The sequence below is a fragment of the Netta rufina genome, assembly GCF_964035555.1.
Source record: "Netta rufina genome assembly, chromosome: 1".
Lineage (NCBI taxonomy): Eukaryota > Metazoa > Chordata > Aves > Anseriformes > Anatidae > Netta > Netta rufina.
The window spans coordinates 185,806,689-185,829,319 of record NC_140123.1 but is presented as its reverse complement, the minus strand read 5'-3'; the positions used below and the strand labels follow the sequence as shown (position 1 = coordinate 185,829,319).

General features: G+C 38.8%; 1 protein-coding gene across 1 annotated transcript; it reads right to left on the bottom strand.

Moving 5' to 3' along the window:
- Positions 1-1,445: 1,445 nt before the first annotated feature.
- Positions 1,446-22,364, bottom strand: TUBGCP6 (tubulin gamma complex component 6). The gene is made up of 25 exons (XM_084305294.1): positions 21,595-22,364; positions 20,078-20,241; positions 18,490-18,700; positions 17,793-17,966; positions 16,586-16,707; positions 16,177-16,252; positions 15,569-15,678; positions 13,748-13,839; positions 13,509-13,648; positions 12,713-12,862; positions 11,961-12,042; positions 11,789-11,877; positions 11,501-11,616; positions 10,701-10,839; positions 10,493-10,609; positions 8,925-10,239; positions 8,466-8,521; positions 8,027-8,213; positions 7,588-7,756; positions 6,506-6,647; positions 5,297-5,491; positions 4,896-5,028; positions 4,450-4,663; positions 3,614-3,813; positions 1,446-1,912 (listed from the first exon to the last, which is right to left on the bottom strand). Exons 1-25 carry the CDS (start codon positions 22,345-22,347, stop codon positions 1,821-1,823), a joined length of 5,238 nt encoding a protein of 1,745 aa, XP_084161420.1. The 5' UTR covers positions 22,348-22,364; the 3' UTR covers positions 1,446-1,820.
- Positions 22,365-22,631: the final 267 nt, after the last annotated feature.

The following is a 22,631-nucleotide window of genomic DNA, read 5'->3' as shown; positions in this document are numbered from 1 at the left end:
AAATGAGAGGCAATGGCTGCTCTTACATAACAGCAGCAGGAGCTCAGTTTTGGGCCTCTGAATCTCTCGTCCCTCTTCCCACACAATCTTTGCATGCTGTGTCCGTGGCCTGCTCGGGCACTAAGGCAGGTCAGTTGGCTACAGGTGGGCGGTGGGGGCTTTCCTCCTGCAGTTGCACTGGGTTCAGGGGAACGCTGCGACTTTGTCCCTCTATTTATGCTGCAGTGCAGAGCGCTGAGGTCCCAAACACCAGCCGCTCCCTCTGGAAGCTGTTTGGCTGCTCTCTAGTGGAGAGTTGTGTGTCAGGACAAGGCAGCATCGGAACAGAAGGGAAACTTGTGCATACACACAGTTACTTGCCTTAGTTCTGGATGAGCAAGTCAGGTAGGCAAATATGCAACAAAATACATAAGTCTGCAAGCCACCTGCTCCTTCATCATTCCTATTCTGGGAGAACGAGAGAAGATCGGGTTTGAGACCAGCTAAGGAACTGCAGGTCACTAAGCTAAAGCTGCACACGTCCATGGAACCTGAGGAGAGGCATCCACTGGTCTCCAGGGAGACCTTAGAGCAGCCTACCAGTACCTAAAGGGACCTATGGGAAGGCTGTCAGGGAGTGTAGGAAGGGGGAAGGGTTTAAACTAAAAGGGAGTAGATTTAGCCTAGATTTGGAAGAAATTCTTCACTCAGAGGGCGGTGAGGCACTGGCACAGGCTGCCCAGAGAAGCTGTGGATGCCCAATAACTGGAGGTGTTCAAGGCCAGGCTCGATGGGGCTTGGAGCAACCTGGTCTATATTTCAGAAAGAAAAAGCTATATGCAAAATTGTATACATATAAAATATATTGTATTCGATATTCCATAGTACTGATATGGTGGCTATGGCTGTAACTTTAAGCGACCACTAATCAGAAACTGAGATTCTGATGAATATTTAAGCAATTGTGACCTCATAATCACAAAATCAACGTATTTCAAACCTGAAAAATTCCATGTGGACTGCCTCTCTACACTGCTGTCATACCATGAAGTTAAACGTTCAGTCATCACTTCTGACAATGTTAAAAGGAAAAATAAAAAGCAAACAAGGAGCAGAAAAATTATTAAAAAAGTGAAATGTGATCCTGCAGCTGGGAGCAGCAGCTAGAGTTTTGTTTCAGTTTAGTGTTGCTGAATTTCTGTTCTAGCTCTTTTACATAATCAGTGCAAAATAAGATGCATAGCTTAAATCAGGAGTAAGGAAAGTAAGTTGGGCATGAGTGATCCAAGTACCAAGCTCCTAGTGAGCAGATCTTACTGTGTTTTATCAAGGCCCCTTCTTCCACTGTAACTACCAGCCTTCAAGAAACTAATTACCATCTTTAGACTGAGAAGTAAGATCAGTGTGTAAATAAAACACATCAAATAGGTTGTCTGAACGGTTGTACCTCATACTGGTCTAAAAAATTGTAGAAAGTATATTTTATTTCACATAGATGTATTTACATTGGAGGAAATAACAACACTGAAAATACAACATTTACACATTCACAGATGTACAGTTCTACACTCTCTCCCCTGTTAAGACTTGGCACTCATCTTCTCTTTGCAATAATGACAACATCAATTCTCAGCAGATCAAGCAACTAGAAGGTGTTACAAATTTTAAGACATGTTCTCTGCATGTGGTGCTGATATTCTTCAAGCTATTAGATGATGGCTTATTTCACTGGAGAAAAATGCCTCTTGCATGGCATTTACATAAGCTTCTATAAGTTATAAGCATATAGGTTTATCTGTTTTGGCTTTACCATGCTATCAGTGATCCTTACTCTGAAGGTCTCAGTTATCTTTGTAGTAGTTATTAAAGTTGATTCGCAGTAGAAAGTCCTCCAAATGTGGCTGGTATCCTCTATTTACAAGCTTTGTTACCACTGGAAGAAGAAAAAAAAATAAATAAGTTTCAAATATGATTAATATTCTAATGTCAGTCAGTATCTGTGCATTTTTGTTTAAGGAAAACAAACAAACAAAAAAAACAGCCTGCTGTTGAAATCTAAGGACAATGGATACACATGTAATTTTAAGTGAAACTGTATTATCCCAGTAAAGAATATGCTTTCTCCAAGCTGCTTTTACAACAAGATGGTATGTTCCTATCATAGTATCAACTGAACAGGAAGCATGTTTAGGTCCTGTGGTGAACTCTGGGAGAGGTGTTCTGCTGAGGTTTTCTTAGGCAAAGTCCATTGTGAGAGAGGATATCAAACAAATTCCCCGGACAAATCGCTCAAGCTCTATGAGTAAACGAACTGACTGCTCTAAACATCCTTAGTAACAAAGCAAAGGAGGCAACTGGAACTTCCTGAGCTCATAAACATCCCATGCACTAATAGAAAGGGAATCAGCAAGCAGCGGTAGCATGCAAGGAAGAAGGGAAGGTGTAGAGTTAGAAGTCAGGGCCTGCACCAACGCCATTGAAGTCCAGACTACTTTGTATTGGCTTTCAATGGATACTGGATCAATGCATTGTGAAAGAGAGCGCGCTACAATACACGGTGATCGGAAGAACAAGTGTAGATGAACAAGCACACGTTTGTTTTGTAGTGCTAAATAAAGAGGGTGTAAAGAACTGGGTCACTCGGCAGGTTTCCTTACAGGACGCTTTATTAATCTCTGTCCATGAAGCAACCATAGATCTCGTAGTATGGGCTTAGGTGGCTCCCAGAAGTGTTCTGACTTCCTGTCGAATTTGGAAGCAGCCATTCTAACTCATCCTGAAATATCTGTTTTTGGTCCTTTGACACCATTTTTGGACACCCTTAAAGAATAAGAAGGGCAGCTCATTTCCTGAAGAATATAACCTGACTTGAAAATATTCTAGAAAAAGAGAACTAAGGAAACATTCCACTTCCTCCAGGAACTAAGGGGTTTCTAAAAGAAACCAAACCCTGTGAACTACCTTTGTACTCAGGGGAAGGACAAGTAACATCTAAAAACATAAGCAAGGCCTGAAAGACAAATGGAAAGATGTATCAACCGTTTCCTCATATTATAGACTAAGCTGATAGCAAGAAGAAATTTTATCACGTTAAAGGACAAAGCATTTGGCAAATGACCTGTGCTGTTGAAAAATACTTGCCTGGAGCATCGGATATAAGCTTCAAATGCTGCCAGGAGGCTCTCTGAGCCTTAGCCTAACATGGGAGTCAGAATTTTCAGATCTCCTAACAACAGTAATATTCAGTTGATGCACACAGATAAAGCTTAGAAATAATTTTACTTATAACTACCTCTCATTGCTGCCAATAAAAAGTTCCGGAAGTCAATTCCAGAGAAAAGAGAAAGGTAAGCATAGAGAGAGCGAGCTAAGTAGTAAATCTTTATTTGCAAATTAGCAAAGAGCTATGGTCAGTTTGGGGATATCTGTTAGACTCCTTGCGTGGACATTTTAATTGATGGATATGCAGACCTTTGCAGATAACAGATTTAATTTAGGAACTACATTTTCTAACACACAGTAAGTACACACATCTTCCTACTATATGCACCGTACTTCCAAAAGCTCTTTATAATATTTTTTTCAGTTGGCTGTTTTCTTCTATCTTTGCCCCAGAAGTTATGCAGTTTCTTACCTTTGAATAAGAAGTGGGAATAATACTTGAAGGTATTGTACGACTGCTGCATCAAACCGAAGTTGGGATGAACAGCCATCTGCTTCCCAGCATCGAAGCTCCACGACTGAGAGATCAGCTGGCTGCGGAACTTCAGAATGAGGCTGAAGATGCTATGTATGATGTTCATCACAGGGGCAGCCTTCTCGGTCAACAGACCTCTAACGAAACAAAAACAATGTTAAATGTAATTGACACCATTTATGGGCCACAGGAAGAAAAAAACGGCGTGACAATCCTTTGCATTGCCTCTTTAGTTGCTTTAAAAAACAGTAAATCCACAAGTCTGCATCCAACTGCAGCATTGATTTTAAGAAGGGCTTAATCCTAACATAGCTTGCTTGCTATTCCAAGAAACTGGTACTTGCACTTTTGTATGTGATTTCTAGAATGACTTGCACATTTGCACATGACAAGGACGGGGGTGAGAAAAAACAATTGTGGCAAGTGTGCCTTAGTCTTCAGATTAGAGCTGCCCAGCCTGGGTGGACTTAAGGCTTACAGCAACAGGGTGAACAGGAGCTGGAGACAGCTCCAAGGAGTCTGGGGGACTAAGGATGGGTAGCTGAGGAAAAGCATCAACGTATGGATCCTGTTATGTGCCATGATGTTTATTTCCCTTCATAAGAAGGCTTCTACTCCAGGCACTTTTATATATGAAGACTACTTATACAAAGACTTAGTCGTCTTTATAGTCAGAAGCCAATTTTGCACACATACGCTAGGCCAAACAGATGGGTAGACTGGCAGCTCCATTTACTTATATATTTGAAGTAAAAATAAGCGTGCTCGCTTGCCTGAAGATTGCTTTGTTGAGGTATTCAGCATGTGTTCTGTGAATTTCTTCCAAGTTGCCAACAGAAGACAGTTTGTTTCCAAATTCACACCACGTAACGTGAAGAATCTGATTAGCAATGTAACCTTGAATAACTTTCACAAAATGCTGCATTTCGTGTTTATACAGCTGGAGCTGTCGAAACTGAACAGAGTTTGATGTGCGACTCACTAGAGCTGAAAATAAAAACAGAAATATATTATCTTCAGGACCCACTGAGACTGTCTAAGCTCATGATTCTTAAAAGAATGAACATTTCTATTAGTAGAGCCTGCTTAAAATGCCAAGGAAGTTTCTTTATTAACTTGTGACTTCTGAAGCTTGACATGACTGTTTTAAATCATGTTTATCATCAATTGTCAAGAACAGAGTGCTAAAAGCGTTTTAAACAGCACTTGTTATACATACCAGTGCGTTTTAGGTGAAACCAAACATCCTTGAGAGTCCACACCATGTGCTTCAACTGGAGCAAAAAGGAGAAGATCTTGTTGTATTTATTCATGCAGCTCTCCGTTATGACAATATTCAGAGGCCAGTCAACCTAAAAGAAATAACCGAGTGCTGATCGTAACGCATTTCTGTGCTAGACATTATTAGAATATTTCAGATGCAAGTACTTCAGAGACACATAAATTAATACATGTCTATTAATGTAATGCAATGGCCAGGATGGGTAAATCCTGTGTTTCCAATTACACAAGTTTTGACTCCATTCTTAAAGGTACTCCATTATTAAGAACATATTCAACCACAGTACCTAAGAACCATGGTATCACTGCAGTACTACTGCTTTCTACACGTTTTCTTACCTTGTACCTGAGCTCTAAGCAACTCAGAGCATCGGGTGCGTTAGGCTTGAACACTTCAGGAAGGTACTTGAGGGCAAAAGAAAGATTGGAAGCAAGCTGGGTGTCACCATGAAGACTGTACTGTAACGCTTTATTCAGGATAGAATTAAGAACCAGTGGATTCAGCAGTTCACCAGGTGTTTGCCCCGATCCAAGCTATGGGAAGAAGAAATCCTAATTACACAGTGTTAATAAAGAGTGATGGCTGTTGAACACAGGTGAATTAAAGTGGTGACTGCCCCCCTTGCCCCACCATTCAGACTAGAAGGTCCTACTTCTGCAGTAGGGATGCACAAGCAACTTATTGAAGAAACTTCGGAACTATTTCTGTCCGCAGCATCAAGGCAATCCCATACTTGCACTGATTTCTTTTTGACATGCTGGACTGCAGTGTGCTGTGGTTCGGGAGCTGCGAAGCTTTCCTGCTGCAGGGAATGCAGCCTTTGGGCTTCGGTGGGGCTGAAAGCCCCAGCCTGACTCCAGCCTGCCCATCTCACTGACTCAGCACCCTCAGAGGCACACAACTCAAGCTGTTCAAAGAGTCTAAGCCCCAGAGTGCTTCCCCTAGCTGGGAAAAGGATATGTGTACATATCCTGGGGCACAGGCATGTATCTGACTGACAATCAGATAAATTAACCCTGGCTATCCCTCCTACCTTGCTGCCTCCCCCTGAACACAGGGGTAAGTCACAAGAATGCAGCCTCATCAGAGAGCCCAGCACCCTCTTCAATATCCTCCCCTCTGCCCTATAGGATATCTGGGGCAAGAGTTGGCATTTTACAGCACAGGCCTTTGCACTGGATCTCAAGCAAGTTGCAACAGGCTCTTCCAGCTTTGCTGCTGGCAGATGGGAGTAGGCAGAGCAATACTGCAGCAGTTCTCAGAGGAAAGAATGAAATTTCCTTCCATAACTGTTGGTCTGTCAAAGTTAGAAATCATTACTCTCAGTGTGCCAAATACTCTCTGTACTGCTGGGATTAGCAATAGGAAATATTACTCTCTTCCTTAGGATCTGAGCAAAGGCCTTTTGCCTCAGTCCTTACGAGCTTAAGAGGCACAAGCTAGGATTGTAATTCACACCATTCTCTTACTCCCAGCCGAATGAATCCAGAGGAGACAAGCTAAAACAGACAACCAAAAAACAAAGGTTAAGAAGACACAGCAAATACCTTCTCAAACAACAGGTCGCTGAGTGACTGAGCAAACTCCCCATCTTCCATTAATAAAAAATGTCTCAGTGCTTCAAAATGCTTCTCTACATTCAGCTCCACAAAGTAGTAATCAACTATTGCTTTGTTCACAAGAGAAACACTAAGAATGAAAACACAGAAAAGGTATTATTCTTACAAGGAACTCCTCCTCACTGTTAACATTCAGCTGTGGCTACTTCAGGTTAACGCTCCAGTGCTTTGATATCCAAGACAGGACGACATTCACATAAGCAAAAGAGAACGAAACAAAAAATCAAAAATCTTCGTCCAGAATATGCCAGAATTAGAACCTGCCACTTCAGAAGACGGGGTTTAAACTTTAAATAATGTAATCTGCTTACCAGGGACAGGCTAATTCTGCCAGCACACAGCTCGGACTTAACGTACTCTGCTTTGCTGAAAGCATTCACCTGTATACACGTACCTCTTGTAGCCAAAATGGATGTTTAAAACTAAGCGGGTGAATTAGAGCTTTCTATGTAGAGCTAATATACCACTAGATATATTAATAAGATGGTCCAACACACGTGTGGTTTCCTTTTATATACCAGCAGAACAAGAACAGCTTCTATTAAACTTCAAAACAGCCTTGAAGACAATGGAGTTCCCATAGAAACATAAAAATATCCTGCTCAATATGCACAAGCTTTTGCATAAACAATTTTCTTTTGTTTCCTCATCTTTCACCTACCCAAGAAAGCACAAACCTTATAAATAATACACTGCAATGCAAACTGCTGCAAAATCCAGCATTCTGATAGCAAGCTCTTCCCCTCTAAGCCTTTGTATGTCAAAACAGACCTTCAACTTTTTCATTTACAATTAAAAATATACATTTATGTTGCTATTTATAATGTAAATCTGAACTTTTTAGCCAGTAATGGACATCCACTGGACCACTTCTGGGACCAAAGAGAAAATTTAGGAAAACACTTCTGTGTGCAACTCTAGTCTCAGAAAAGCACTAATGAAGAATACTTCATGAAGTGGGAAGAATTAATCAGTGTAAAATGGATTCCCTATTTCTAACAGGTACTCACTGAGAGACAAGGGGAGCAGTAATAGAACGTTTCATCAGCACTGGCAGGGACAGGAGCTCACTCAGCTGTACAGCCGTTTCATCTGTTGCTGACTGCACCATAGGGTCCACAGGAAAAGTGTATGATCTTGGTATCACATGATGCAGGAGATGGGAAACTGGTAGTTCTGCTAAATTTAAAAACATACAGACATTGTAAGTTGTTATACTTAAGCGATGTGATGATCTGTTTCTGTTAATCTCCACAAACCCCTCTGCATTAGAAAATCATAATGTGTCAACAAGTATTTCTCATCTTTGTGCTAGAAACAAATTGTTTAGGTGCAGTTCATAATATTGATAATTTACTGGAAATTCAGGTAGTTCTTCTGTCACTCAGCTTTCTTGCCCAACTTTACTACATCTTCCTCTTGATCTACTATTCCATGAGTTCTACTCACACATCAAATCGTAACTATCTTGGTATTTTTCAATACAGTATTGATCCGATAAGGCTTTCAAATAAGCTTGTTCTTTCTTCCACGTATCTTCCTCTTCCTCATCCTTAGTTTCGGGAGCTCTAGGTTCAGAAAGTACAGTTTCTTGAGGCCCAGTATCCTGTGGAACTGCTTTTTCGTGTTCTTCTGCCTAAAAGAAAAAAAAAAAGGAAAAATTACTCTTAGGAGAGCTGCTGGTTTTGTCTGTTCACACTTCATTTGTTCCCACAGTTAACTGACTAGTTGTTCCATTTGAAAATAAGAGAGCTTACCTGCCTATAGTTTTTTGATGTACAAAACCAATACAGTATTACAATGATTAATAAATTTAGACTGATTTACTACCTTAACTACTGGACCACTAGGAACAGGAAGCCTTCTGCACTCCTAGTTTGTTTCTTACCTGTATGCTCTGTGTGGAATCTGGAGAAGGGTCCTTGCTGACCCCATCTGCAATTACTGTAATTACAAATAAAGACAGTTACTCAGACCTGCTTACAGTACTTAGTTCATGCTTCAGATCTACTCCCAAAGTTGCTCAAAATTCCTCTAATTTGTCACAGAACCAGCCACCCCAGTAACAGTCCCTCTCCATAGTCACACCCAGGCAGCTTTGTGCATGTTCTCCACCCAGAATCACATGAGGTCCTGTTTCACAAAGTTTTGGGCCCTTTTTAAAAAATATATTTTTTTTCTGTTTCTTTTATACAGGAGACAAGACCAAGTTAAATTCTTGCCTCTGAATTCTAATAGCACCTAAAATCATACATAAGGAATTCAGAAATAAGTGCACATTTTGAACATGAACAGTGACTTTTAAAACCTCTTAAATGCTGACTGAATAAATGTAATTTTATTTTACCTTCTTGTTTCTCTTCTGGTGTACATTCTTTTTTGTCATCTTCAGTACTAGCATCAGGAAAGACTGGACCACTGTCAGATGACTGTGACTGTGGTGAAATCTTTTCCTTAGCTTGTGATGTTTTTCCTTCCTTTCTACTCGCTTCAGCAGGAGATAATTCTTCGTTGTACAGAAGCAGCTGAACTGTTGAGTCAGCTGAAGGGCCAGAAATGGGTTTACGGTGAGGTATTGGATCATCTTCTGTAGATGGAGCCCACTGTCCTATCTGGATACTTGACTGGGATGCATGACCGAACGGGCTCCAACGAGATTTCGAAGGCTCCGTGTCTGAAACCAGCTCTCCAATTTTGATGTGTGACTGTGAGGCGTGCCCGTGGATGTTCCAGCGAGGTCTGGCTGAGACAACCTCTGACACGTTTTCACCAATCTTAATATTGGCATCAGACGCATGGCCGTGGATGTTCCACCGAGGCCTTGCGGGAGCTACATTTGACACATACTCGCCGATCTTAATATTGGCTTCCGAAGCATGTCCGTGAATGCTCCACCTGGGTCTCGAGAGCTCTACCTCTGAAGCATATTCCCCAATTTTAATATGAGCTTCAGAAACATGCCCATGAATATTCCACCGGGGGCGGGTAGACTCAACTTCAGGAGTGTAGCTGCTGATTTTTATGTGGGAGTCGGAAGCATGCCCGTAAGGATTTGAACGTGGCTGGTAAGTGTCCACCTGAGGCACATATTCTCCCACTCCAATGTTGGCATCAGATGCATGTCCGTGGATATTCCACCGAGGCCTTCTATACTCCACATCAAACGCATTTTCTCCGATTCTAACGTGTCCCTGCCAAGCAGCAGATGGCCTGAGAACTGTGTTAAAATCATACTCGTTTTGCTGATGGACTGGTGTATTGCCTTCTCCTTCCAGCGCTCCGCTCAAGACAGGCGGATTTTCATTTAACTGAGAAGTCTCCGAGAGATCTGAGTTAATATTTCGAAATGCCTCATCTAGCAAGGATCCTTGCACGCTAATGGCAACGGGTTGTTCATCTTGTGGCTTTGATAAGAAATCTTCTATATTCACATTGGATTCGGGTGAGGAATCAGCACCGTATAGAGGGCTGCATGCTTGCTCTGAACTTTGGGGATTGCTTCCGGACCCTTCAGCTTTAGGCTGAAAATGCTGACCAGCATTATTACTTGTCACCTGTGGCACAGTCAATGCTTTGTCAGTAGAAGTAACATATTCCAGTCCAGGCTCGGAGTCTTTTCTGTCAGCTGGCTCACTAGGATGCAGAGGTTTCACAGATGATACCTGAAAGAGAAATGATTATTTCACTGTATGGCTAACCACATAATCAAGCTACTTATTAGGGTACCGCTTTATTACATGTAAGGTTTTAATTTTTCCAAATTTTTACAGGTATTACTAATACTGTGGTGACTACTCACTCACCCTGCTGCTATAATGAACCTTCTGTTTACTGAATGGAACTGAACTATGAAATGAACTCCCCGAGGGAAACCTGGCACACCTACCTGGAGTTTATGTAAGCAAATAAACTCACTTGTGAACGTGGATCTTCCACAACGGTGTTTCTATCTAAAGCCAACTGGCACTGCTTATAAGGAATAATATCTAATTTTCTCCTGTAGTTTCCATCTGGAAGTTTTTCAAGCATTTCCTGTAAATAAAAATGACAAAACAGAAGTCTTACAATGTACCAAGTACTAGATTTTCTACAGAACATTTCTTTAAATCTTTTCAGAAAATACCTCGATGCGTCTTTGATCGTCCAGTAGAAACTTAATACGGGCTGTTTCCAACTTGTGTCGCTGGATTTTCCACAAAGCTCTTTGTTCCCTACGGGCTGCATCATCAGAAAGTTTGCTATAATGGTCAATCAATTCTTGCCTAAATGAAAGAAAAATAAAGTTACAGATTTCCACAAACTGATTTTCCTCTTCCCTTCTGACGAATAAGCCCTTTTTGAACTTCAGAACTGAGAACTAAATTTTTAACAGTAAAAAACAGAGGCTTTAACAGTAAAAAAACAGGACTGTATTCTTAGCATATTTGTGTTCCTACAGCTATGCTAGTATGTCATTCATTTTTGTAAGTATTTTTAGATCTAACAGTATAAAATGAAATACAACTAGATGTACAACAAAAGCAAACCAAATAATTAATCATCAGTGTAAACTCCTCTGCTTTTTACTTCCGATCTGAGACATACACGTGACCACTTTTGCTGTGGGCTCAGCTTTTAATTCTAAGATGTAGCTAACATTTTTCTTTAACCTCGTAACAAAAACCAGACTGGACAGGATTGGCACAAATCAGTGGGTCTCAAAATATTGAACTGCTAAACTATACTAAATCACAAACTTGCTCATAGATCACAAAAAATCCTTGCATCTGTCTTTTAACTACAAACATTACCCTTATAGGACAATGTCTGGGAATCTCTGGGTACTGTTAATGTCATAAATTGCAAAATGAAGTATTTTTTTCTGAGGTCTTCATGACAATTTCTGAGTATCTAAGCTTGGGAAGGCCAGTAAGATACGTTTACCTTGCTTTTTTTTCTAGTTCCTCTTCTAAAGCTTTCAGTCTTCTTTCTCTCTCTCTGAGCTCTCGGGCATAGCTGAAATCATCATCAATCTCCTCTTGTTTTATTGCAAGGCGACGCTGCATAAATATTTAAAACCTTTAAAAGCCACTCTCAGTACCAGCTGTGATGTACGCATCTGCACAAAGTTCTTATTTGCACCTTATGAGCTATCCATTCAACTTCAATACTGTAATTCAAAATAACCTTTCAGTGATTTGTCTAAGAAATTCACTTAGCCTTTAGAAATACCTCCTGGTCTTTTGCAAATTGCTCCTTCAACTTCTGAAACTGTTCGCGTTTCTTTGCATCCAAAGCCATTCGTTCTGATATTTGTCGATCTGTATTTCAATAGAGATACTGTTACTATACATTAACAAACCCACTAGGACACGTGAACACATGAAGCTCCATCACAGCTTACCATTAATGGCTTTTAGTACTTTGCTAGCACTTTCTCGAGCGTGAACAATTAACTCTTGTTTGGCGATTTCCATGCGCAAATCCTAAAAGAAAATAAAAATAAATCAACCAATCAGAAAAAAAAGTCAACAGATAGAAATATTTCTATTATTTGAGACTTGGAAATACACCACCACTTAGACAGAAGCACACTTTAAAATTAATCCATGATTACAGTACCCAAATATGAATCCAGCAATTAATTAAAACGAAAGTATATAATCAGTTAAAACTATTACTGAAAGCTTATTAACCTCTAGACCTTACATCAAACCAAACCAATCCAGTATACATACACATTGATGCAATATGAAAGACAGAACTAAAAGTGTTCTGACAAAATGATTAGCTATGCAAATTATAAAAAGAGTATTATCTGAATACTAATTAGCTTGTTGCATTTGTTAAATTAGAACCTAACAGTATTTTCAGTCCTTTTCAGCAGCAAGGCAAATCTCTTGCTGCAAAGAACTAAAATGGAAGTCCAAGCCTCCTTGAAAATATGAAAATGCTGAGAAATAACAAGACACTGCCTCATGTTTTATATGTTGTCTTAGAGGATTATTTGCTGCACTAACAATTCAAACAGCAATTGGCAAATGAGAAAATTATGACCATGAATATAAATTCTTTCTAAGTTACAATATAAAACAAAGAAGAGTATTCAAGAAAAGAAATCCCAACAATGAGATCTTTATTTTTTCATTCATTTACCTTTTCCTCCTTGCTTATGGAACTGTATCGGGCAATTCTTTCCATTCGACCTACGTACACCGCACAATCTCTCTCTATTTCTTTCAGCTCCTCAAGTGAAAAAATAACTGAAATTCGGGGAACAGGTATATCTGACCAACATATATAATGCTGAAAAATAAAGAGAAATTTACTTTTAAATATATTTTTAAAATTGTAAAATATTAGATTATGAGCTCATATTACAATTTTTCTTCAGACACCTCTGTGGTTGTTTCACTGGTGCACACGCCCAGAAAAGAGTGAAGACAAAAAGTACTTTAACATGTTCTTCTTACGAAGTACAAAACTTGTTCTGCAAAATACAAATAAACAACTATTGAAGCTCTTTTTGGAAAGGCAGTGGTAGAGCTGAAATACATGAGCTATGCAGAACTGTAACTAGGTAGACCTAGTAACTAAGTAGACCTAGTAACTAAGGTGTCTTGAGTGAAAAATGGAAGGCACTTGCTTGGAAGCCTACATCATCACTCCTGCTTTCAATATAATGGAAAAATAGAAACCTAGCTTGTGCATTGTATATGATAAACCTGATGCTGTTAAAAATGTGCATTTCTGCAGTTCAGAAATTAGCAAGCAGAGTGGATAATCAGCTCACAAATACTTGACACCAAATAATTGACTTTCATGAATCAACCTCTTGCTTATGCAATACCAGTTACCAATAAAGGAGTCGCCTTGCTAAAAACACAGTAAAAGTACTCTAAAGAGACGTGATTGTTTCGATATGATAGGAAAGAACTAAACCAATACTTACCCTAGGACAACACAGTTTCAGCAAGTTTATGGTTTTCCCACATATGTATACATCATTGGCAATATGTTTAAGAAATACCGGGACACAATCTTCTACTTCTTTTGAAATCAAGACATAACCGTGAGTCCAGTAATGTTTATCTGCATATAAAATATATAAATATTTCATAATTGTGTACATTGTGTATATATGTATTTAAAAATTGTGTACATTAGAAATGTTCTGTATGCATATCATACCTCTGAAACAAAGATAATCCTCATTCACCTGAATCATGAATTCTCCATAAACGTCTCGGAATACACCGCTGTATACCCAATCATAGATAAATCTAAAAGAAATATAATTAAACAATACTGAAAATCAATCCTTTTGCCTTCTCATCTTTATTACAACCATATAATTAGTGTATTCTTTAAAACATCAAAGCACACAAGTTATAGACAGGATAAAAACAAGCAATTAAGTGCTGTCACACTGATATTTAAAGACATATACAGGACTGTGTTTATACATTTTTCTTAAAAGATACCACCTTGATATAGAATATTTCACTGATAATTAGTTAAGATCAAAGAACACTGCCCTAGTTATTCCTGTATATAAATTTATCAAGTATATATTAAAAGGCTCCAGTCACATCGGTGACACACATTTCAGTCTCATCAAAAGAGTACAGAGAGAGCAAGAAGCAGGACAGACTTATTTTAAAGAAATGTTGTGGGAAGAAACGGAAAGGGTATAAAACAAAGATACACTACCAAGCACTTTTTCTCTGGACCTAGAGACATTTTTAATATGTGAGCAATAATGAGAACACCTATTTTGGAATATTCTTTCTTTTTCATATTTCCTCTGTGAGATCCTAAACTTTTTTAAAAATAAAAAAACAATTACCTGAAGCTAGAGATAAAAAGGTTCTGAGCACCTTGAAGTTAATCTTCTCTTTTCTTAATAGTTCCTACACTAACACCATTTCTAGAAGCTGGGTCAGTGAAACAACAGCAAACCTCTAGCGTAGGAACCCCAGTTCCATTTTAAGGTAGTAAGTAAAAAGTTAAGAACTTCCCATGTATTAGAACTGAAGTTTCTATTATCTATTGGAGCAACAACTTCTATCAGTTAATTTCTCTCAGATTGATAAACGAGATAACACTTTCTTCAGAGGATGGATGCTGCCTTCCATGGCAGCCCTGACAGTCTATGATTGATGTTTTGCAAAAAGTTTAGGAGTCAGTGCTGTAAATAACTATGTATTAGTACGCGTAACTTCATATTTTTCAGGCTCCTAGTGATGCCATGATGTCCTGCCCTTGGTATTTCAGAAACCTGACTATATGGTATTAATTGCAGGGCAGGAACTGTTTCAATACGTCTCCTGTTAAATTGAGAAAATCTGAAAGTAAATTTCTCTGAAGAACAATTTAAGTTAAAGGAAGAAAAACTACGGGTGGGCATGTTCTAATCTTCAGTTTAGAACATTTCGACAGATTTTGTTTTTCTTTTTGAAATCACTGCATCTATTAAGTATCATCATAAACTGATAATGGACTACAGCTGTAATCCCTGTAAACAGCTATTTTAAAAAAAATTATACAGTAGTGTCTCTTCAGAAGTATATAAAATAACCATTTCTAAATTGGTGTGCGTGCTTAACAAATCTGTGCCAATCCAAGGAACACTACTTCCTGCTGTTAGTTAGTTATATCTACTTAATGAAAAATATTATTTTTTATAAGTATTATTTTTGTGCTTACTGAAAAGCTCATAAACACAATGGAAATAACCATGAGCTTTCCTAGTTTGCAAAATACCAAGAAAAATGCATTATTTGCCAGTTTCAGCATTTTACATATGTTGTTACTGAGCTGGAAAAGAGAGGGAAAGAAGCATTCAGCAAAATGAATGGACCTGAATATGTATTTAGCAGATACAGTCACATCTTATATTTTATCTGAAAATGTTAAGAGCAGTTGTTAACGGTTAGCAGAGTTGCTGACCATATTGCAATTTAAAATTGTTCTTAAACACAATTATGCACAAGAACAGCGTGGACGCACCTTGTGTATGGTTCACAACTCGTCTTCAACAGAGACAGAAGAACCGGATAATGCTCATTGCTACAGTTGTTGAGAGCCTCTTTATATAGATACGAAAGCAATTTCACACCCTAAAAAAGAAAAAAAATATTCTAATATTAGATGACAAATTCCACTACAACTTTAATAGCAAAAGATTGATGAATTGAACCTTTAGATCTGTTTGACTAGACAGAGAAGTCTGGATTCACCTTACTTTAGATCATAACTGCAGTTATGATGACTTTATCTGAGCTAGCTAACCCATTGTCACTTCAAACATACCTGTTTCTCTCCAGTGACTATAGAGTTGGATTAATTTGTTTTGCTACAAACATCTCCTTTAGGATGAAATTAAATGCACTCTCAAGCTTATTTATGGTCCTTTCTTTACTTCAGGATTCAACAATACAGGACAAAATTCAATTTTTTTTTAATACTGGAGAAAAGACCCCAACATTCTAACTACAGGCACAAGGTCATATCTTTGGTAGAGTAAAAGTATTTTATGTAAAATCCTACCTATTACTGAAAAATATTGTCATTACTGTAACCAGAACAAAACATAAAAACATCAAATCAATGATTACCATAGGAAATGAAGAACCAGCTCCGCCACTGATCCCCAGTGTTGTTGTTCCTATACCACAAAGTTCAGCTAGGTATCTATAAAAAAACATCAAAGCATATGTAAGAAATTCAGTCAGAAGACTCTGAGATCACAGTGATGTGAACTTTGCTATAGCTGAGTATCATACAATGACCCTATGGTTTCATCTGTATGATAAAAGGAATAACAAAGAAATCAAATGCAAGACTTTACATGTTTTTCCCAGAACATTCAGGGATATAAAGAAGTCTTCCTTAGAAAATGCAGGAAAAATACTGAAAGACTATGTAAGAATGTCTGTTGAATATTGTCTCTTACAGTATGCAAGAAAGAATAGATTATATTTTTTCTTCTATGAAAAGCTTAAATATTTAATGTTATTCTCTTACCTCAACTGACGACCTAATTTTCTGAAGAGAAAGCTGATTGTCAGAAGACTTAAAGTAGGAGGCGTTGACAAAACACAGGCTCGGTAATATTGAAGATACTTTCTCAGACCACTTGTGAAAGCCTAGTATCAATAGAAAATATTTACGAAGTCTCACTGTTAAAGTTGGTCACAATCTACTTTCATCTCCCATCAATTGTAGCAGCAGGAAAACAAACCTTCAATAAAATATTTTGTGTGTGAAGGTGAGAGGGACTTGTACACAAAAGAGAGAGTCCACACAACTTCAGACACTCAGACTAGCCAGATGACTCCTTTATACTCGTTCTACATCCAGTGCACAGATGTACTGTACCCAGGCACAGCACAATAGAGCCTCTTGGTTCATCTTCACAGAATTGCCCTTTTGAAGAGCTTCCCATTCTCTAACAGCTCTATGGTGAACCTAGGGAAACGTGTTTCCTTACTTCCACGCTTAGACTGGATAATGGAAAAAACTCTTCTAAAATGTCTAACTCTTTCTAGCATGATTAGGAATTGAATATGATTTTTTAATTCAATTTCTATTAGCATAACTGCAAATCAAGTATGAAGAAGGCATACATTTTCATAACTAATCCTAGATAAATTCCCTGCCTTAGAAAGAAACAAATTCAATTGGTATCACACAGTGTGCATCCAGCTCAGTATAAGATACAGAGGTTTTACAAGGAAAATTTGCACTTAATAATTCTGAACTGAGAAAAAGCAATTAAAGCTATTAAATATCATGTTTCTCTATTTCAGTTTCAAAGTATACATATGATATATATTACATATATACACACACATACTGTATTAAGAAAGCTATTGTATTTTAAGTTTATATGTTTTAATGTATAAATGTTTCTAAAATGTCTAAAAATTCTATCCCTTTAGATCTCAACAAAACAACATGAGTAAACAAATCATACTACAAGTAATGAAGCCTTTTATCTGTTGTTTCTGTGCAAGCAAACCCTAAGTGCCCACAGCTCTGATTTTAACAGGGCTTCACAATGGCACTGTTCATTCCTGACCCGGGATGAATAAATAGAAATACTTGTACTGAAAATGCTTTACAGTTTTGCAGAAAGCAGAAATTCCAGCCTTACGTGAAATCAACACTGCCTTCTCAACCTAAAATAAGTGGCCCATTAAATCTCGATGATTTAAGACACTTGTGCTACCTGAAACACAAGCCCTTTGTTGTATGAAGAATCCAGGACTGGCTGAAGGGAGAAACGACTCAGCCGCGTGTAATAGGTCCCATATTCTGCAACTTCCGAGAGCAGGTTGTGCATCGTCTCCGGAGAAGTTCCAGATACGTAGACTCCCTCCTTTATCACAAATGTCTGGGCTGCCTAAAAGGAAACGAGGAGAAATAAAAAAAACAAAACAGCTTCAAATACTTCACAGCTGTATTCTGATTTAAAATAGCAAACATTTACATACCTAAATATGGATGTATGCAGACACATTTTCAGTTTAGATACTCTGGTGACTCAGAGTACATATCTAGGACAATGTGATAAGCATATTAAATCATAGCAAAAAAATTAAGAGCATGAATGATATTTTCAGATATACAGAATAAGACTCCTTATCCCATTTCTTAATGAAAACCCAATCTACAAAACTATTTATGCTTCTAATTTCAATAATTCATAAACCTATTTTCACTTCGAGAATGACAAGTATCTTCTGCCTTTTGCAGTAAATCATAATTCCTGTATCTAAATATGACCTTATTGCAGTTAGGTCACATTCAACTTTTTAGCAGTATCCACAATTGCAAGATCTCAAAAGAAATAAATGTTTTGAAGAGGAAATACCTACAAAAAGAAAGAGATGCAACTAAGAAGTGCAGTTAAAAATCTTCCATACCTGATTGAGTGAAAATGTGGCAGATACCACACCAATGAGGACATTCAAGACATCCTTAACCAGTTCAGGTTCTTTCATTAGCACAAGTTGTGGAAGCTGTAGTACTGTGTTACTAAACAACTGCAATTCTCCTTCTCGAAGTTTGTAAAATTTATCAAAAGCTTCTCTCCCAGCCTCAGTAAGGTATGGTTCTTCTTTCTTACCAGGTGGACTGTCAGAGTAAATGAAACATTAAAAGGTGACTACAGGAGAAGAAAGAAATATATCTCCTAAAAATAAATAAATTAACTAATTAAAAAGGGCATTTCAGAATTTTATGCAGCCAGTGATGTGTACTGACTACAGAAAAGGTTACTGGTAATATATTACATTGTCAGAGGAACGGTCATGCACTCAATGAAACCACAGCCTTAACTCAAGACAATGAAACTGGCCGATAATTTGAACATCATCTGAGAAACAGAGACCTTGCCTGAGAATTTCCAGCTTTGTTTGTGGCTTTCCCTGCTGCAGTTTCCTTATTAGGAAAATGAGAGCAATATGCTCAGAATACCACAATGACTTGTATGAATACATTTTACCTCTTCCCTGTGAGAATTACCATCCTCTCCACAACAGATTTTCCTTCCAATTCTTCGAAAAATTCCAAGTTCAAATAGTTTTTATTACATGAAAGCTTCAGGTATCTCGTCTATACTTGACTCTAAGATCCTTAAAATCAAAGCGGTAACAAGAAAAACTGTCTTTTACTCTGAGCAAAGCCAGAGTGTGCTATAGTGGCTTTGAAAAATCAGGGAACAGAAATGAGCTTCTTGGGTTCAGAGTGGAAAAACCACAGCATGGCACTGCAGAAGATGCATCACTAGACTATTACTTAACGTTTCAGAAAACATACAGAACAAATTGCTCTGAGTATCAGGCACAACACTGTTCATCAGAAATGTAAGAAAGATATTTGCTGTATCTATTTATTTTTTTTAGGGAAGCTAGGAAGCTTTTAACGGGATTACCTAGAGCATTCTTTCAGGAGATACATCTTCTATCCAATGGTCAAAAGAACTAGAGGTCTAACACCACCACCAGGACATCAGTTACTGTGATTTGTTTTGGTTACAGACAAAAGAAAAAGGAACACAACACTGGGAAATAGGGGGTTCATTCTTCTAGCACTCTACAACCGGCATTTCTCTTTAGAAATTGAAAATATGAAATTTGAGAACGAAATAAAGAGTCAGATAGAGTCAGATAGAGTCAGATTAGTTAGGAAAAGTTAGGAAAATGTTGCCTTTCACATAATCAGCAGGTGTTCCTGTAAGCCCTTCAGTGTTTTTGACAAAGATAATTTTATGTCTTCCTATAAAGTAGCTGAAACTTAGGAACTAGCTTGTGGAAATTGCATGACCTTTTTTGCTCTCAGTTTTTTTGCAATCCATTAATGCAATGGATTGAATTCTGTCCATTAAATACACAATTTTCCTGTTGTGTATTTAATTCCTCTTCTGAGGTCATTTGGAATTAAGGATGAAATGCACCTTCATACATTTGCATACGACGCACAGGATGTTTGCCAATAACATCAGACACGTACTATCCAATTCTTTCCCAGCATCTTCGTTTGCTCGGTCCGTAGGTGAGCACTGCATCCCACAGGTCGATGTCTGGAGTCATGCTTGGCTCTGACTGAGAATCGGGAGTCAGGTTGGACGCGGACTGGAAGCCCTCATCTTCTGACTGGTCTATGCTTTGAGGAACCTGCCAGAGAGAGTTCAAGCTTTGTATATGAAAAGATACTACTGGAGAAATATATGCTAATAACGAAGATGTTTTGCTGTCATTTGTGATTAAGAGACTCAATGTAGCTCAACCATAGCCCACCCACCCCTTCATATCTATTTTAAGTTTCTCCTGTAAGCACTCTTTCATTTGTTATGTTTCTGCAGGTACCAGTACCTACACACAAAATGGCAATGACATCAAAATAATATACCAAGCTTGTGACATTAAAATTTACTCCTTTGGTAAGCTTATACAAATTGACAATCTGAGCTCTTAGATATTCAACAATATGTAACACTAATAAAACAATACTGCTCAGAATATCTTTTAAACAGGTTACTAAAGCCCTATTTCTTCAAATTTGCACACATTTTGCTCAATATAATGAACATAGTTTGTTCTCTTATGCTTGTTCACATGCAGAAAATCTGCAAACGTTCGAGCACTTATATGCCACATCCTCAACTCCCACTCAATTCAACAGTTGTATGCGCAGAATAGTTCCCAGTTTTAGTAAAAGATGATCACAATTACATCCGCAGAAACACAGCATGTTCTTCAGGAAATCTCACACCCTGCAGTCTGACGGAAAGAGCACAGCACTCATTAAAAAATTTCTGCCTTCCCTCCGTGATGATTTGCATCCATACGTGCACAGGGGATTTCTTTTTTAATGTGTCTGCATTCAAGTTTCAGTTAAGACCTAGAGTTAAGGGAATTGCAAGCACTATCCATATGTTAAATAGAGCAAACAAAACATGGATTAAAAAGAGAAATACTGAAAATCTTACCAGCACAGTAAAAAACAGAAAGAAGGGGAAAGAAAGTATATTTATCTAGTACCTCTATGAGAATATAAAGTAGCAAAAATGAATAGGATGGACAAAAAAAATGATAAAGCAGAAACTGTACACAATGAAAAGGTCACAGGACAGCAGGACCCTGGAGGTTTTATGAAATATAGTAACTGACAAAAATGGTTTAGGATTCAACAAGCCAAGAAGAAAATACAAGTTAGGTCACACAAGCACATACATTCAGACAGGAATGCTTAAGCAGTCAGGCTGAATGGTAACAGATGAGACAAGGCAAAGGAGTTCAATATACAAAGCAGGCAAAAATGTAAGCAAAAGATTACTAGGGTGGGGAAGGCTGATGGCTTCATGTCATACAGCCTACAGACACATGATTTTATGCTCCAGCTTAAATTCCAACCCTGTCACGTTTCCATCACACATGAAATTACTGCCTGTATTTTAAAAACACAGTTTCAAAATGGCCTACTGAAAGCATGCATGCACTCTGAGTCCAAAACAAATGATGCCATACTTTAATTGCAAGTCCAGACAAATCTGCATTGTCAGGTACCGGCGGCAAATCCAACTTGATGTCCATATCATACGTACGGCTGTGGACAAGAGCGCCGAAGAGCGAGACACGTGTTTCTCTCTCAAACTTGTCACCAGCAGGATAGTTCTGGGAGAACAAGCCTATGGCAGGGAGTCCAGTTCCAGGAGCAGCCTCCATTATCTGAAGCGTCTTCTGAATCGTGTCATTGAACTGACATTCTTCGCTAGTTATTAGAGATTGTATATCAGCCTCAAACACACTTACATCGTAATAATCATAACCCTGATACTTGACGTTTCTTCCAACATATTTGTTGTTTTGGAAATAGTCCTTTTTTTGCGGCACGAGCTGAGGAGGGCCTGTCCCAGCAAGCTGTACGAGGAGATCCAAGACAGAATTAACCTCGGTAAATGGTAAGCAGTCTGCTGTCTCCAGCTCCTCCACCAGACTCTCCAGTCTGTCTGCCTGAGCACCCAGGCCACCAACTCGCAGGTTGAAAGACAGCATCAAAATTTTGTTTTTCACGGGAAGCCTGGAAACGTTGGATTGCAGCTTACGAGCCTCATCTTGGAAAAGGTTCATGAAGAGGGCGTTATACGCGACCCTCTTCAGATTTTGCTTCGCCCTCCTCTTGCTGATCTTCCGCCTGCCCAGGTGGACCTTCCACGGCAAACCGGCCAAGTGTGCTTCGCACAGGTCGCCGAAGAGCTGCGTAATGCTCTCCATTTCCATCCCCACTGCCAGGCTACAGCAGCTACAGCCCGACACCGGCGCTCTGGTCGCATGTGAGGACCTGGAAAACATCAGGAGGGAACGGAGCTGTTTGTGACACAGATACGAGAAACTGGCGAGCGTGCTTTAACTGAAACACAACGAGAGAGAAGCACACCGACACAGTTCGCATCTTGGACACGAGCTGTAAATAACAATCACTGGAGTGTTTTCACAAACACAGCGGGCCCCGGCGCGCACCTGAGGCCCTCGCCCCCCACTCCCCCAGCCCCTCCCGGCCGCTT